The sequence below is a fragment of the Notamacropus eugenii genome, chromosome 2, assembly GCF_028372415.1.
Source record: "Notamacropus eugenii isolate mMacEug1 chromosome 2, mMacEug1.pri_v2, whole genome shotgun sequence".
Taxonomy (NCBI): Eukaryota; Metazoa; Chordata; class Mammalia; order Diprotodontia; family Macropodidae; genus Notamacropus; species Notamacropus eugenii.
Window position 1 is genome coordinate 235,434,121 of NC_092873.1, and position 17,837 is coordinate 235,451,957.

The 17,837-nt window shown below is 36.2% G+C and overlaps 1 protein-coding gene across 1 annotated transcript in view; it reads left to right on the forward strand.

The window, feature by feature from the left end:
* The window catches only part of LOC140527008 (utrophin-like), a 65,697-nt gene that overhangs the window by 35,282 nt on the left and 12,578 nt on the right, over nucleotides 1-17,837 (forward strand). The window contains exon 4 of the mRNA XM_072643628.1: nucleotides 13,556-13,731. Within this exon, the coding sequence (XP_072499729.1) occupies nucleotides 13,556-13,731 (176 nt within the window). The remainder of the gene's footprint in view (nucleotides 1-13,555; nucleotides 13,732-17,837) is intronic.

Here is a 17,837-nt window from a genome sequence, read left to right on the forward strand (position 1 = left end):
GCACAGCAGTTTGAGATGTTTCAAACGCTTTCCCTTTCAAATTTTCTTGTTGAAATTAATTCTTTTATCTTTAGTATATTCGTATTGAAATGCAGCTCATGAACAGAATGAGGCACCTACCTCTACTTATTCTATATAGCTGATAGGTGATCAGTTAAGTTATTTTTTGAATGAACTGCATAAGCATAGAGAATAATTCTCTTTTGTGCAGAGTGAATTGTGGATACTGAAATCAGTCATAGACCTTTAATAAGGGTTAAATATTTTATGACTGAGCTAGAATTTCTCTAAACATTCAGAATAGTAGGTCCTTTCTCTTGAGTTGTGCCTATGCATCTAATCATAACTCATCAAAGCTTAAATAATAATTTCTTCTCAAGTGAGCTTCCTTATTTTACTGTTTCAATTAGGGAGGCAGTGATCATGGTCAGAATTTTCAGCTGAGTGAATTGTAGTTTTAGTTTTTCATTTTTTTCACAGTCTTAATTTTTAAAGTTGTGATTATTAAAATGTGACTTAAATGGATTGAAAGAAAACTTTTCAAAATTTAAATGTAGTTCTCTAATAGAATATGTTGGTTAAGGGAGTCCTGAAAACAAATTCCTTTTCAAAAGCATATTAAAATCACGGAGTCTAATTCTCTTGTCACCTGAGTCAAGCTATCTTTTCCTATTATTTTAGAGACTGCTTTCTGGTAAATGATTGAGAGGAGTTTGCTTTTCTGAGTAGAATAGGGACTCTTTCTATGATTTCTTTTTAACCAGACAGTGTACTTCATAGATGGTTCTACCTTATGGCTGCCCCTCATAATAAGTTGCCCTGTCATGAGAAAGTTTTACACCAAGGCTTTGAACCAATTGAACATCTGGTTTTTTAGTTTAAGAATTTTTTATACAATTGTAAAATGAATAATTGATTTAACTGTCTTTTACTTAGACCAAAATCACATTGAAATAAATTTAATTTTCTTTTAGCTAATAAAAAAATGTCAACCCTTGTATGGATAAATATCACTAAAGATATTGCCAGGTCTGTAATAATAAGATAAGATAACACATTGAATTAAAATATACACTACACTACACACACACACACACACACTTCATGGCCCTTCCCTCACATGCTGGTTCCATGACACTTCACTGGTTTACTTCTACTCCAAATTATAGTCCACAAACCCTATTAATATGCCCATTGTTTTTACAAGGTCCATGAGGAAATCACTTTTCTCTGTGTTCCAAATGACCTTCTCCCTATTCTCCACCAATAGTACTCTGTCTCTTTACCTTTGTCCTGTTTCTCTTCCACGACTGGAATATACTCTCTTACCACTTCCACATCATATATTTCCTTTCTTCCTTTTAAGACACCATTCAAACATCATATGATATTAAATCATTTAATATTTATTTGTACTTATTCTTTTATTGATTTTATATAAAGTTATATATACACCTCTCCCTCCTATTAGAATGTTAACTCCTCTTGAGCAAGAATTGTTTCATTCTAATAGCTAATAGGAATTTAATAAATGCTCATTGATCGATTGATTAAATCAAAACAAAAAGATGTTAATCAGCATAACAAAATAAGTGATGAGAAAGACACCCCTGTGCCTTCTTCACTCAGATATGGAGTGTACATTTCCATAGGTTGTCTCATGATCAGATTGAAAGAGCCACCTATAAAGCATATTTATGACCAATGACATGCACATAGAAGTACACATGTAGAGCATACTTGATTAAAGAGCGCAAAAGGAACAGGTATGGCAGCCCACACTTCTGCCTTCACAACTTCTGATACCAAAGCAAGGATGTTTGGTAGAAATGGATTACTGCCATTCTGTCAACTAAACAAAATGGGAAAGAGTTCATCAAAGAAAATATAGATTTGCCTGTAGACAGTATTTCTTCTTGCAACTAAAGTCAAGCAACAATTCATCATGTAGGGCATTGTGTCAAGACATTGAGAAATAAAGTGTACGGTGTTGTCAGCTATAGCTTTGGAAAAGATACAAACATCTTTCAATGATCTGTTCTTGTATGAACCCTTTGTAAGTGACTGAAAGCATAACATTAAATCATAATCACAAAAAGGCATTTTTGTGTGGAGCTGAAATGATGTATCCTAGGAACTTTGCCTTTGGTTGATCCAATAAAGACATAATTTGGGAGACTTTAGGAGAATGTGTAATTAAAATATCCATTAGGCTGACTTTCAAATATTAGATATCTTAACTGATTCTTTGGCTGATTCCACATAATTGTTAATTCTTGATTGAATTTTCTAATAATACCTATATAGCTATTCAGTGATGTTAGATATTCAAAGTTAGTGAACAAAAAACTATTATAAAAATTTAACATTTGTATTTGTATTATTTTTGTGTATTTATCCATGGTGACCTTTGGTGCCCACTCTCATTTGACGCTGTTATCCAAGTCTCTGAAGAACACAGGAAATGACAAGAATACAAGTCATTCCTCAATTGATAAATGGTCAAAGGATATGAACAGGCAGTTTTCAGAGGAAGAAATTAAAGCTATCTATAGTCATATGAAAAAATGCTCTAAATCACTATTGATTAGAGATACAAATCAAAACAACTCTGAGATACCACATCACACCTATGAGGTTGGCTAACATGACAAAACAGGAAGATGATAAATGTTGAAGATGTGGGAAAGTTGGAACACTAATTTGTTGTTGGTGGAGCTGTGAACTGATTCAACCATTCTGGAGAGCCATTTGGAACCATGCCCAAAGGGCTACAAAAATGTGCATATCCTTTGATCCAGCAATACCCCAGCAATGCCCCTTCTAGGGCAATTGTTGCTTCTTGCTTGTGGTTTTAGGAATAACAGAGTTTGGGGGGCGGAGCCAAGATGGCTGACTAGAGAGGCACACTTACTCAGGGTCCTCCCCACAGCCCATAAAATATCTGTAGAGAGGGACTCTCCACAAATTTTGGAGCAGCAGAAGTGGAGAACAACAGAGTGGAGGAGATTTCTAGGCCACAGTGACCTGAAAGGCCCATGGAAACGTCTGTCGCGCTGGACACAGAACCCAGCTTGGAGCCCAGCCCAGCCTTGGCCAAGACTCTGGGAGGAGGACACCTTGGGGGCGGAATCATGCAGTAGCAGGTCCTCAGATCCCTTGGCCCACTGGCCCCAAAGGTCAGTAACGGGGTTTAATCAGCAGGCCAGGAAGGGAGAAGGGCTTTCCCATAGCTCCAGCTGCAGGCAGAGGCCACAGAGCCTGCACAGCAGCCCATATGGAAGCTCCATTGTTGGAGCGTAAAAACCCCTGGGGGCATTGAAGAGCTGAATCTTGCCTCTGCCCTGGGTGGAGGCCCTGGCCTAGCTGGTCTTTGTCTCACACTGAATGGCGGCCCTGCCCATCCAGCTTATCTGAAAATCAGCCCCCAGTGCTGACTTGGGAACTGGAGGCCAAGTGGCTGTGGAGAGGTATCTGCTAAGATTCTGGGCACAAAAATCCCTCTCTGTATCCAGACCAGTACACGCTTGATTGTGCCACCTTGGAGGAACTGAGATCTCACAGATTCCAAGAGTATACCCTACTCTTGACAAAGGACCCAAAAGTCAAATAACTGGCTGGGAAAATGCCCCAAAAAGGGGAAAAAAGTAAGACCATAGAAGGCTACTTTCTTGGTGAACAGATATGTCCTCCCATTCTTTCAGATGAGGAAAAACAATGCTTACCATCAGGGAAAGACGTAAAACTCAAAGCTTCTGTATCCCAAACATCCAAAATAAATATTCAGTGGGCTCAGGCCATGGAAGAGCTCAAAAAGGATTTTGAAAATCAAGTTAGAGAGGTGGAGGAAAAACTGGGAAGAGAAATGAGAGACATGCAGGTAAAGCATGAACAGCAGGTCAGCACCTTGCTAAAGGAGACCCAAAAAAATGCTGAAGAAAATAACACCTTGAAAAATAGGCCAACTCAATTGGCAAAAGAGACTCAAAAAGTCAATGAGGAGAAGAATGCTTTCAAAAGCAGAATTAGCCAAATGGAAAAGGAGGTCCAAAAGCTCACTGAAGAAAATAGATCTTTCAAAATTAGAATGGAACAGATGGAGGCTAATGACTTTATGAGAAACCAAGAAATCACAAAAAAATAACCAAAAGAATGAAAAAATGGAAGATAATGTGAAATATCTCATTGGAAAAAAAAACTGACCTGGAAAATAGATCCAGGAGAGACAATTTAAAAATTATGGGACTACCTGAAAGCCATGATCAAAAAAAAGAGCCTAGACATCATCTTTCATGAAATTATCAAGGAAAACTGCCCTGAGATTCTAGAACCAGAGGGCAAAATAAGTCTTCAAGGAATCCACAGAACAGCACATGAAAGAGATCCAAAAAGAGAAACTCCTAGGAACATTGTGGCCAAATTCCACAGTTCCCAGATCAAGGAGAAAATATTGCAAGCAGCTAGAAAGAAACAATTCAAGTATTGTGGAAATACAATCAGGATAACATTACAATCAGGATAACACAAGATCTAGCAGCTTCTACATTAAGGGATTGCAGGACGTGGAATAAGATATTCCAGAAGTCAAAGGAACAAGGACTAAAACCAAGAATCACCTACCCAGCAAAACTGAGTATAATACTTCAGGGGAAAAAATGGTCTTTCAATGAAATTGGGGACTTTCAAGCATTCTTGATGAAAAGACCAGAGCTGAAAAGAAAATTTGACTTTCAAACAGAAGAATGAAGAGAAGCATGAAAGGTAAACAGCAAAAAGTTATTTCCTAAAGTTGAACTGTTTACATTCCTACATGGAAAGACAATATTCATAACTCTTGAAACTTTTCAGTATCTGGGTAGTTGGTGGGATTACACACACACACACACACACACACACACACACACACACAGCACAGAGTGAGTTGAATAGGATGGGGTCATATCTTAAAAAATGAAATTAAGCAGTGAGAGAGAAATATATTGGGAGGAGAAAGGGAGAAATGGAATGGGGCAAATTATCTCATAAAAGAGGCAAGCAAAAGACTTTTCAGTGGAGGGAACAAGAGGGGAGGTGAGAGAAAAACATGAAGCTTACTCTCATCGCATTCGACTAAAGGAAGGAATAAAATGCACAATCATTTTGGTATGAAAACCTATCTTACAATACAGGAAAGTGGGGAAGAAGGGGATAGGAGGGGTGGGGGGATGATGGAGGGGAGGGCAGTGAGAGGAGGGAGCAATTTGAGGTCAACCCTCTTGGGGAGGGACAGGATCAAAAGAGAGAATAGAAGCAATAGGGGGCAGGATAGGATGGAGGGAAATATAGTTAGTCTTACACAACACAACTATTATGGAAGTCATTTGCAAAACTACACAGATATGGCCTATATTGAATTGCTTCTTCCCAACGGGAATGGGTGGGGAGGGAGGGATGAAGAGAAGTTGGAAGTCAAAGTTTTAGGAACGACTGTCGAGTATTGTTCTTACTACTAGGCAATAAGAAATACAGGTAAAGGGGTATAGAAAGTTATCTGGCCCTACAGTACAAAAGAGAAGATGGGGACAAGGGAAGGGAGGGATGTTAGAAGAGAGGGCAGATCAGTGATAGAGGCAATTAGAATGCTTGGCATTTTGGGGAGGAGGGAGGAGAGAAATGGGGAGAAAATTTGGAACCCAAAATTTTGTGAAAATGAATGTTAAAAGTTAAATAAATAAATTTAAAAAAAATTAAAAAATTAAAAAAAAAAAAAGGAATAACAGAGTTTGCTTAGAAGTCTTCCCTGGTATGCTTCACCTTGATCCTTAGCTATTCAAGTTTAACATGCAGTGGTTAGAACAGTTGAAACTACTTTCTCCAAACCAGCAGCAAACACAGGCAGTGGAAATAATCACACAGGTGTTCACAGGTCCCTGAGATGAAGAGCTCAAGCTTAGAGTACATTTGTGCTGACCTCATGAGTGCCACAGGGCTACTATGTCCTGTTTACTGGAAGTCCTTTTCTCCTTTATTGGCGCACTCATGAAGTTCCCTTAGATGGTATTTTCAGCTTTATTCCAAAGTCATTGCCTTTAGAGAGTCCTGAACCTATCTTGGTCTTTTAAATTTGATCTTATTGTTTCTTTCCTCTTCCTTTTGGATACATTGTCTCCACTATTTCATTCTCTCTGAAATGGTCTTTGATAGGGATAGTTGGTCAGGGAGAGTAACACCCTTTGGGATCGCTCCTACTTGTTGCCCTTTAGGACTGGTTAGGGGACTGCCTTTTCTAGGTATTCCTGAGCCTTGAATCTCCCCAAACTTGGTTTTGCTACAGGAATTTGCATGTCTGTGCTTTATTTCTGTGTTATACACAATCCCATAGAGAGTGACTGATTTTCTTCCTAACAGTTAAAAATATGAGTTGTCATCTGCTTTAATCCAATGATCAAAGGAGATTCCTTCTCCCAAATTGATTCAAGAATGGTTCAAACCTAGTTGATACCTTTGAGTGATGGACTAATCAATGGAGAAGACTGGTCCGTTTGGGTTTACATATAAAAATAGAATTAATCCCTGGGTTTACTTTTTGAAGCTTCTGTGGTACTTAGTTTTTTTGTATAACTCATGACATAATGAGTGTTATTATGTTTCATTGTAATTTAGCAGATAGACATCTTTTTCTAACTAAATTAAAAAAATATGGGGACCATTTCAGAAAGCTTTGTGTAACCTTCTCAAATTAATAATTAGTCATAACTTTGCATCATTGTCCCATCCTTGAGGGGGACGCAAAGTTTTTCCTTCTTTGCTGCTCTGTTTATCATAGTTCTAAGGAATTGAGCATGTGATCAGGCAAATGTCTTTTGTTGTCATTATTGGTTTTTTTGGTATAGATCGACATTTTTAGTATGAAATTTGGCATTTATTTAATTCATTCTGATCTTCATCTCTGGTTTTTACAAGCTTATTATTTTTACAGTATATTTGGGCACATCAGGTAAGTTGTAACTGTAGCAAATTATATATTAAATGACTTGTAATCATAGATATTTGTGTAACACCTTTTGAACAATGATTTTAGTAGAAACTATGCTTTAGATTTTATTTTTCAGACTTATTTTGGCAGAAAGCCAGGCAGTACTCATGGCAATAGCATAAGTTAATAAACATTTTGAAAGGAGTGAATTAAATTTCAAATTCTATAATTCATGTTTTTCTCCTAAAACCACCCCTCCTGCAAGGATTATTTTGGATTTTGTGGTTAAGGTATTTCATGAACTTTATCATCAACATATTTGCATTAGGGTTATGATTTATAGTCTTATCACTTAAAAATACATGTATGAACAGCTTCTTACAAAGCATCATTAAAAAAAAAAAATCTGTCCTAAATAGCTTACAATTCAATGTCCTGTTAGAACATTTAGTATATTTCTTTCTGTGTCCCCTCATTGTTATTTTTTCAAAGGAAAACTTTTCATTAGAAAGATAGAGGGTTGGATTGACCAAGCACAATGTACCATTTATGTAAAACTCTTGCCTCTTTTTTAAAAAAATAGAGCTATTTAGTTTTCTTGACACTTGGAAAATATCCCATTACATTGTAATATAATTTCTTCATGCTTATGGTCAGCAAGTTTAAATGTAGAATGACTTCTGCAAGGTCACAGTAGTATACTTAAATATTTACCATTTATCTTGCTAAATATATCTAACACATTCAAAATAAATCAGTTCTGAATATTCTCTTGCTGTGTCACTTCTCTGGAGAACTTTCAGGGTACTTTCCATTATCAGAGAAGTCATTGCCTTAACTCATTCATTTGTAAGCACAACTACTTTCTGAACCATTGCAATCATACTTCTTGCTAATCTATCAATTTATATTTTGAAAGATTCCTTTATATATTGAAAATTCTATAGGACAGTGAATTTGGACACTTTTAAAATGTGTTCTCTTTTAGGTTGGACTGTTGCATTTGTTGAATGACACATAGCCAAATTTTAAAATAGCTTAAAACAAGAATTCAGAGAAACATAGTCTTATCCATTGAAACTGCTCCAAATTGGATGAAGAAGGTGTTACATGTCCCTACTCAGATTACCTTAGGAAAGAACGATAATGCACTGTGTTAACCTTCCTCTATTCCTGAAACTGCTCTGTAGTCTGAACCCATATTAGGAAAACAAAAATTAGGAATTTTTCAAAAATTGAGTCATATCTTTTAAACTGCTGAACTTCCTCTGAGGCCTGCTAGGAAAAAAATGGTATGAGGGGAGACCAGCCTTCTTCAGTATAAAGCGTATAGTCATACTTAAAGAAGTATAGTTTTTTCCTTCCCCGTGAGAAAAAAAAAGTTTATTTACTTAGAGAATGTAATATAATATACTTTCTGCCTATGAGTGAGTGACTCAAGAATGGATAAGACCACCAGCATTTGAGAATCATTTCTTATGGTTAATTTAAAGCCAGGATGATGGATCTGATCACCAATCCTTCACTCTTCCTCCTTCCATCATATGTACAGGGAAGTACAGTGTGTCCGTTTGGTTCCCCTTTTTGTATTTCCTTTACATCAAAGGCCCAATGCAGAAGTTCTGGCTTGACTTTGTTTGGTCTAGCTTGAAAATAGTTTGGAAAGAAAGGGTTTGAGGACTTTAATGATAATTAATATACTGTCACATTTGAGCCATTTGAGTTTGTGTATGTCTTAATCCATTTACATAGTCATCATAGTAGGTATAATAATAGGCAGTTCCATCTGAATGACATTTTCGAGTAACTTAATGTCTTATTTTAATATCTGCAGTTCCACCAGTAGTTGATTTATGATAATTGCCGTTCTCTTCAAGGGCTTCTTTGCCTAAGTAGCAGTATTCTCTTGGGGAATCCTTTTGAAATCTCCTAAAGTGACAACAGCAGAACCCCAGCCTTGTAGATAAGGAAACCATGAAGAGTTCAGATTTATTTGGGGAAAAGACAGAACTCAACTAATTGAATGAACTAACACCCTGCCCCATCCCAGTTTAAAGAAATCAGTTGAAACTTTCCTGGTATAGTATTCAACTGGATATAATCTTTTAAAGGAAAAATACAGTATATGTTCTTTTCATCAGTGGAACAGATTCATTTCTCATAGCAGTGTTTGCTTCAATTTAATAGGAATTGAATATGTTAAGCTTGTGACTGGCAGTTTTGATATCTCCTTTGAAATCGAATGGGGTTATGAAGTATATATGAAAAGAAGTTCCTTAAGAATCATACCTACTGGCCAGACATGGTGGAACATACTTTCTGCTTGAGTAGCTGAGGCTGGGGTATTACCTGAACTCAGGGATTTTGAGCTGTCGTAAGACTAAAGCCAGAGTGTCCACACTAAGGCTGCTGGCTCCAATGTGGTGAGCCTCCAGGAGTGGAGGACCACCAGCCTGCCTAAGAAGGGGCAAACTGACTCAGGCTGAAAAAACAGAACATGTTCAAACTTTCAAGCTGCAAAGGATGCTACTGGATTTCTAATCTGTATAAGATAGGGAAACTTGTGTATCCCTCCATATGTGCCCCCCACCCCAGCTTTATAGTTTATGAGTTTTTAATTCATTGTCTCACCTGAATGCTCAAAATTTGATAAGTATGAAGACTGTTTGGAAAATTCTTAAATATAAAGTACATGAGATATATTTTTACTGTACTCAAATAAGTTTATTTATATTCAAGTCAAATCTGCTTAGTCTAGTAAGCAGTTTGGTGTTTCAGTGGATATAGTGCTAAACTTGGAGTCAGAATGAAAAGTTCAAATTCATCCTTAGGCACTTAATGACTGTGACCTTGAACAGGACGGTCAGTCTTGGTTTCCTCATTCGTGTTACTATAGGGATAATAATAGCATCTACTTCTTAGAATTGTTGCAAGGATAAAATAGGATAACATTTATAAACCTCCAAGTATTATGTAAGTACTATTATTATGTTATTTTATTAGTACTACTTTAAAAGGACATTTCAAATTTTTTTCTTTTTTTGCTATACTAGATTTTATTGAATTGAAATGCCAAGTAACTGAGCTACTCTTTGGAATTTAGGAATTTATTCTGCTCTGTTGTTACTATAAGACTTCTGTTGGATTGGTTATTTTTATAATGTGATTTGATGTCGAATTGTTTTTTTTGCTTACTCTTAAGTTTTTTAATATAATCAGATTATGTAGTTTTAAACTGATTAATTGGGAGGCAGAATAGGTATAACTCTGACCTTGTTCAGTATTTTGTTTACCCTCTTGGGACAGAGACGAGCATTAATGAGACTAACAGGAAGGAAAAAAACCTCTTAGTGAAGAAGTTTGGCTTTAAGCTTTTGTAATGGTAGTGGTTGCTGTGTTCTACCAAGAGTTTTTGACCATAGTTGTGAAAAGTGAAATTTAAATCTGCTTAATAGTGATGGAAATCAGGCAACTGATGTGTCTTCTCAATTTCATTGTCAGAGTTGACCAAATAATGTCATAAGCCCCAAATCAGCACTGAGAACTGTCCCATTAAGCATTTTTACTTCAGGAACTATATTGTGTCTCATAATAAGCCAAATACATTTTTTATGTCTTTCTCGTATGGGTAACATTTAGATGGTCTAAAGATCATTTTCCTATATTCAGAACTAGAGAACTCTGGGGAATGTGTAAAGAATGAGTGATTCCTTGAATTTCCATAATCACTCTTAAACTGCAAATTCCTATCTACTTTTTTGCAAAGAAATGATAAATTTATTTTCCTCTAGTAGCTAATTTTGTTTGCTTGGGCTGGACTTTGAGATATAGCAAGGAAATTGTTTCTAAGGAGTCGACACTTCTTTGCTTTCAGCAAAAAGGTCAGGACCCCATCAGAAGAAAAATTATTGATAACATCTAGGTTTGGGTAAATATACCATACAAAAATAAACAAAATGTAAACAAAGGGGAAGAAAATGAATCAATCTTTGTGCCAATTGCTTTCAAGTTCTTTTTTTTGAATTCTAAATCTTTCCATCAAAATAGGAATTATCAAATCGGTCCCACATTACATAGTTTACCTAGCATCTTTAAAAAGCACTTTGCCTTCATTGCCGAATTTTAAATTCTGTCTGTGGTCACCAAGTATTTATGAAAACATAATTATAGAGTGTAGTACAAAGTTTGTATATACAAATTCTCTTTGTCTAAGCTAAAGTTCAAAAGATAACATGTAATATTTTTAAACACATTTTTTAAAAAAAAACAAATCATTTTTCTTTGATTTGACAAGACGACTACAGATTGAGATTTTGATCATGTGATTATGCATTTAAGGTTGTCATTGAAATGATAAAGCTAGTGGAAAGAATCCTTTATGTCTTAAGAAGTTGAAAAATTTGTCCTATCATTAATATCACTGGCCACTTTCTTTTTGACCATTGCCACAGAACCATGGTCAGTCCAAAGTTTTTGTCAGAAGAAACTGCATTTCATGCTGTTCTCTTCAATCCTATGTTGTGAACTGTTGAATATATTGGCATGGCCCCTTCAGTAAATCTCTAGACTATTTCTTTGGCTTGCTTTGTCTCTTTGATTAGATACATTATGTCATTATAGGCATACGTGTATGAACGAAGTAGAAATCTCACCATTCCACCAGTCTTTGTTTTTGATTTGGCAATCATATTGATGGCTTACCCTGTCAGTCTCCCAAGAAGATATAGCAGTCTTCACGATTCCTTTATTTTTTGATATATCAGTGTGCCTGTGGATCATACCTTGTCTAAGTAGTAAAATTCAGCATATTCTTTCAGTACTCAGTTTCTAAGGAAAATGGGAGATTGTGTTTGGTGTTACTGTGGTTTAATGGTACTTGAGGGTTTAGTTCCCCCCTCCCCCAAATTACATGTCAGTATAATTTTCAGCATTCATTTTTACAAGATTTTGAGTTCCCAATTTTTTCTCCTTCCCTCTGTCTCCTCCCTCTTCCCAAAATGGCAGGCTACTTGATAAAGGTTATATACATGTGCTAGCATGTAAAATGTATTTCCATATTAGTCACATTTGTGGAAGAAGAAACAGATCAAAAGGGGAAAAATTGCAAAAGAGAATAAAAGAAGTAAACAAGTATGCACAGTCTGCATTCAGAGTCCATCAGTTCTTTATCTGGCTGTGGATACCCTTTTGCGAGAGTCTTTTGCACTTTTCTTGTATCGCTGTGATACTGAGAAAAGCTGAGTCATTCGTAGTAGATCATCACACAATGTTGCTGACACTGTGTACAGTGTTTTCCTGGTTCTGCTCCTTTCACTCTGCATCAGTTCATACAAGTCTTTCCATACTTCTTTCACCCAGTGAGGATTTCTTGCCAATCTTCCAGGTTTCTTGGGCTAAATGATTGTTTCTTTTGGCTTGTTCTGCTATTCCAGAATTTGGAGGGGCCTCCAGTTTATGGTTGTGTGGAGGTGAATATGGGAAAGCTGTGGCCATTTACTGCTTACTCTCCGCTATCTTCGCTTCTGAAGTTGTTTCTAGACAAGTACTGTTAAAAAAAATGAATTAAAGAAAGTTCATGTAATGCTCCTCTTTGAACAACCCTAATAATTGTTTTCAGCGGAAGGAGCATTGGATTTGGATGTGAGTTCAAATCCTCGTTTTGATACGACTTGTATGACCTTCATCAAGGCACTGAATTCCCTTGGAGCCTGTTTTCTTACCTGTAAAATGAATAATTTATGCTAATCTACTTCTAAACTTTTTTCAATTTGAAATACATGATCCTACTTCTTGCTCTCTTTAAGAAGCCCAATGTTAAAAGAAGTCAGCTTAACTCCAAAATGGTGCATTTCTAGTCAGTTTATTATATTTCATTTATAAAGAAAAGTTAGCATCCACCTATCATTGGATTCAAGTAAGTTAGTATTCTTTTAATAGAGAAAGGAGATAGGTAAAAAGTTTTCTTGCCATTTCTTAGAGCTTTTTACATATCATATAGGGTCTAGCAAAAAAACTTAGGTTTGCCTAATTCTTGCTTTGTATAGCAATATAAAGCTAAGCAGTTTTATAGTGTCCATTGTAAGATCTTCACACATTTAAAGAATGTGTATAAAGGAGAGAATGAGTAGCTGTTCTTCTTAAGACGAATTAGTGGTTTGACTTTTGTAGCAAAATAATGCTAAATGATTTGGGGGCAGTTGTTAAAATTAGACCTTATGAAGAGTACAACATTAAAAACAACAGGAAAAAACTCCCAACTTTACATAGGACCTGCAAGCTCTGTCTTTGGAACAATCTTAAACAAGTAAAATCCAGAAATCCATTGTTTAATTTTGAAGAACCGCTTAAACAGAGTTGAATTCTGTAATGATTTTCGAAGGAGAAAGCATTTTAAAAAAATCATTCATTGAATTTAACATGTTATAAAGGGAAATACTTTGATAAAAAACCCAGTAAAAAATTTAGTTATGCCACAAATCATGCAGGTGTGAGTTTGTGTGTGTCTGTGTGTGTGTGTGTATGTATCTGTGTTTATTGGTCATAGGTAACATTAACACACTATTACTTAATATTTGCATTTTTCTCTTCTTATTTTAATAGGACATACAGGCAGAAATCGATGCACACAGCAATATTTTGAAAAATATCGATGAAAAGAAACAGGAAAATATGATCAAGGCCCTTGGAAATTCCAATGCAGCAGCCGCCCTCCAACATAAAATCATGTATATGAATGAAAGATGGAGTGATTTAAAAGCCAAATTGGCTTGTATCAGGTCAGTATAAGATATATGAAAATAGGAATTTTGAGAAAAATGTCTTTGTTAATGTGGTATTGTGAGAAAAGAGGCGCAGCACTGAAAATGGCTCAGCAAGATTTTAACGTTTTAAATCCAAGTGTACTTGGATCACAATTTAGAGTTGCAAATAGATTTACCAAAATCTAGTCTGTTCTTAAAATTTGCATTGTAAGTAAGGTTGCAAACTGCTTAATAATAGTGAATATTAGTTTTAAAGGAAAGGCCAGTACTGACATCCAAATCTCAGTGGAATCTTTTGAACTGGGTAGTAGTCTCATTAGTAGGCTAGGTAGCCTGGCCTTGGCTTCAGGATAGCCTGGATTCATCCCCTTCCTCTAAAACATATAATTGTGCTGAGTCGATCTGTATATGTCCCTTCACTTTTCTTGCCACGGACAATTCTCTTAAGACTTTTAAATTACAGATGTCATGTTGACCTGTATTAATGAAGGAAGTTCATATACCAAGGAGCTTCCTAACCTGAGAAGATAATAGATCCACATGTGCATCAAGGCGGGGCGGCGGTGTTACAAGCCAAGGAGTTTCCTAAAGTGGGGAAATTATAGAGATCTGGTGGTGTAGAGAATATTATTAGTATTTCTCTTACTAACATTTCTCCTCTTGCCTTTCTCCCCTAATAAGATCTGTAATTTGATCTAAATTGGTAGTCTGTTTACCAGCATAGATTGAAGTCTTGCTAGGTTTGGTAAAGGAATTTCAGAAGGTACTATGGTGGCCAAGACAAATTGATCATTTTACGGCTAACCTTCTGGTAACAAGCCCTTGAACTTGAAGTCAGTTGGTTGTCAGACATAAGACAGAGTCTATTCTCTAGCCTATGTTCCACATCTTTTTTTTTTCCTTTGGCTGGACTTTCCAGAGCTTGTTCTTAATTGACAACTTTTAAGACCTCAGGTTCACAAGCACATCATCCAGGACTGTGGCAGAATATTATCATCATGGTCAATAGTATCTGGGGGTAGAGAGATTGATATCAGATGCATTTCAGATGGGTGATTAAAGTCAATCCATCATTCAACTAGCATTTATTAATGTCTACTATGTGGCAGGCACTGTGGTAAGCACTGGAGATAAAAAGAAATGCAAAAACAAACTCTAGCATCAAGGCATTCATACTCTAATAGGGAAAGATAACATACAAGATATAATCAGGATCAGGTAGAAGTATTATTGGAGTAAGGAGTAACGAAAAGACTCCTTAAATATGGTTGAACATAATACGTTGTGATGGCTATGATTACAGGATAGAAAATGTCATAGATGTGTGCCAGTTTATGTAAATCATTTTCAAGTTGGCATTTTCAAGTTGTGCTGTAAAATCCTCCATTTGAATTTTATTGGTCCTAATATGTTTGTTCACCAATTTCAATACCTTTCTCCCTTTTCATACCTGTATAAATGAATCAATGTCTATATCTCCACTCTTCCAGCTTGAATGGCAACTCTGTGATAAAGTCACTATCTGTTTAATTGTTGGGAATTTAGGCCTCTCTTTTTTAAATTCATCCCAGAATGTGTTGCTCAGAAAGCCTGCAAGAGGAAAGAAAACCCAGTCTGGTGTGACTTTAAAAATGATCAACCAATTAAGCTACCTTTTTCTCTACCAAAAGGGAAAAACAAAGGAAAAACTCCCCCACGGTGAAATTAGTTTGTGTGTAGACACAAGCTCAGTGTGATATACTGTAGTTACCTTTGCTTCTGGTTTCCTAACTATGATTTCTTTGGTGGAGCCACTTTGGTGGATCTACGATTTCATTAATTTTCTATGTTGTTTCTGGTCATCCCCTTTCTGTGGTTCTTTGTACATGGTAATACTGATCCACTTTTCTCCATATATTCTTCCATATGTTGGGTGTTAGCCCAGGATGCTCAAGGATCTTTGTAGTCGTCATTATTATCTAGCAGGAGACCCCAGGATATTACTTGAGCTAACCTTGTCATTTCTTTTGCTAGCTACTTCACTTGCCCATGCTATGATCTAGTCTGTTGGAAAAATATGTGTTAGAGAAGAGTAAAAAATTTGGGATCATAATGATCATCTCCTCAATAAGTCCTTGTCTGTCTGTAGCACTTATCCAAAATAAGTCTGTCTATTAATAGCTGGGCAAAGGACTGCCGGATCAAATGTAAGCCATATTTTAGGCAATATGTCTTATTTTCCCCCATCTATTTTATATTTCCAATACAAATAGGTTGAGCAATCTTTTTCCAAGGTACTGTTGTATTCACCAAGGAAATTAGGATTTTAGGGTATCACACACTATTGATCAATAAGATCATTTTAAAATCTCATCATTGATAATGAATTCTTCTCTTTCCAAACAAGGTACATAGGGTGTTTCCTATAACACCAAGTACTTTAGGTGACCAAATGCCTTTTTGTTTCTCATCTTATGTGATGGTAACATTTAGATTGCCCTTGAATCATAGAGTGCTTTGTAATGTTCTGTATCAGTAAGGACCCTGGCATAGACAGCTCCTTTGATCGACTTTTCTAAAAGAAAAGCAACTTGTGAGGGGTCAGCAATCTACTTTAATCAAGCACATATGTCATTCACTTAGTTCAGGGGAAAAAGTCAGCACCCTGAACTTCAGAGAAAATAAAAACAAATTACAACCAGAAAGACCAACAGACAGGGCTTCCAACTGTCTGACCATAGACAAGACATATATCGTTACCAGAGAGAGAAGCCCCAACACATCTGGGTTTTCAAAGCAGAGGGGCTTCTTAAAATGGCTGCCCAGAGTCTCATCTGGCATATAGAAACCTTCTTCCAAAAAATTAGTCCAAAGCAAAACCGCACCTCAGAGTATATATATACTTTTCAGAGCTCGAGGGCATGACTGTCATGACCCAGTATCTCATTAGAAATTAACAAAAGGTGTTGTCAGAGGCCTATTAATGGATAGGGAAGATTTTTAACTCTTCTTTCTCCCCCTACCCCCCACTTACCCTCAGTCATTAACCTTACATGTCCACATGGATGGATAGGAACAGTGATAACTTCTTGGGGGACCGTTTAAAAAGCTATGTATGTTTTACTCTATGTCAAACATACATCTGTTGTATCTTTGATCTGCATTCAGGCTGTACTAGTTCTTTGGAGATGGACCAACATCTTTCATCATAAGCCCTATAGAATTGTCTTGGATCATTGTATTGCTGAGAAAGCTAAAGTTATTCATAGTAGTTCACCATAAAATATTGCTGTTACTGTGTAAAATGTTCTCCTGGTCCTGCTCTTTTCACTTTGCATCAGTTCGTGTAAATCTTTCCATGCTTTTCTGAGAGCATCCTGTTCATCAATAACAACTTGTTCAGTCATTCCCCAACTGATGGACATCTCTTCAATTTCCAATTTTTTGCCACCACTAAAAGAACTGCTATATTTTTGTATGCATAGGTCTTTTTCCTTTTTTAAAAAATCTTTTCGGGATATAGACCTAGTAGTGGCATTTTGCTTGGTCAAAGGGTATGCATGGTTTTATAGCCCTTTGGGCATAGTTCTAAATTATTTTCCAGAATGGTTGAATCAATATACAACTTCACTGATTGTACATTACTAGTTTGAATTTTCTCACATCCCCTCTGGCATTTGTCATTTTCCTTTTCTTTCACGTTAGCCAATCTGACAGGTGTGAGGTAGTAGGTCAGAGTTATTTTAATTTTCATTTCTCTCATCACTAGTGCTTTGGAGCATTTTTTTATATGACTATAGGTAACTTTGATTACTTTTCCTGAAAACTGCATGTTAATATCCTTTGACCATATATCAGTTGAGGAATGCCTGTTATTTCTATAAATTTCCCTCTGTAGCTTCCTCGCCTGACTGATGTTTCTGGATAATGGCCATCACCTCTCTTTGTACAAAGTTTTAGAATTTTCATGAAAAAGACTAAATGTATGCCTTTCATTTCTTTAGGTAATAAATGTTATGAGGTGATATGCATGACTGTGAGTGAATCATAGATCAAAATGTTGCACAAAGGGGCTATTATTTCTCCTACCGTTTTTGATGTTCTTGAAATCCAAAAAACTTTGCTGTCACAAGCCTCATTTT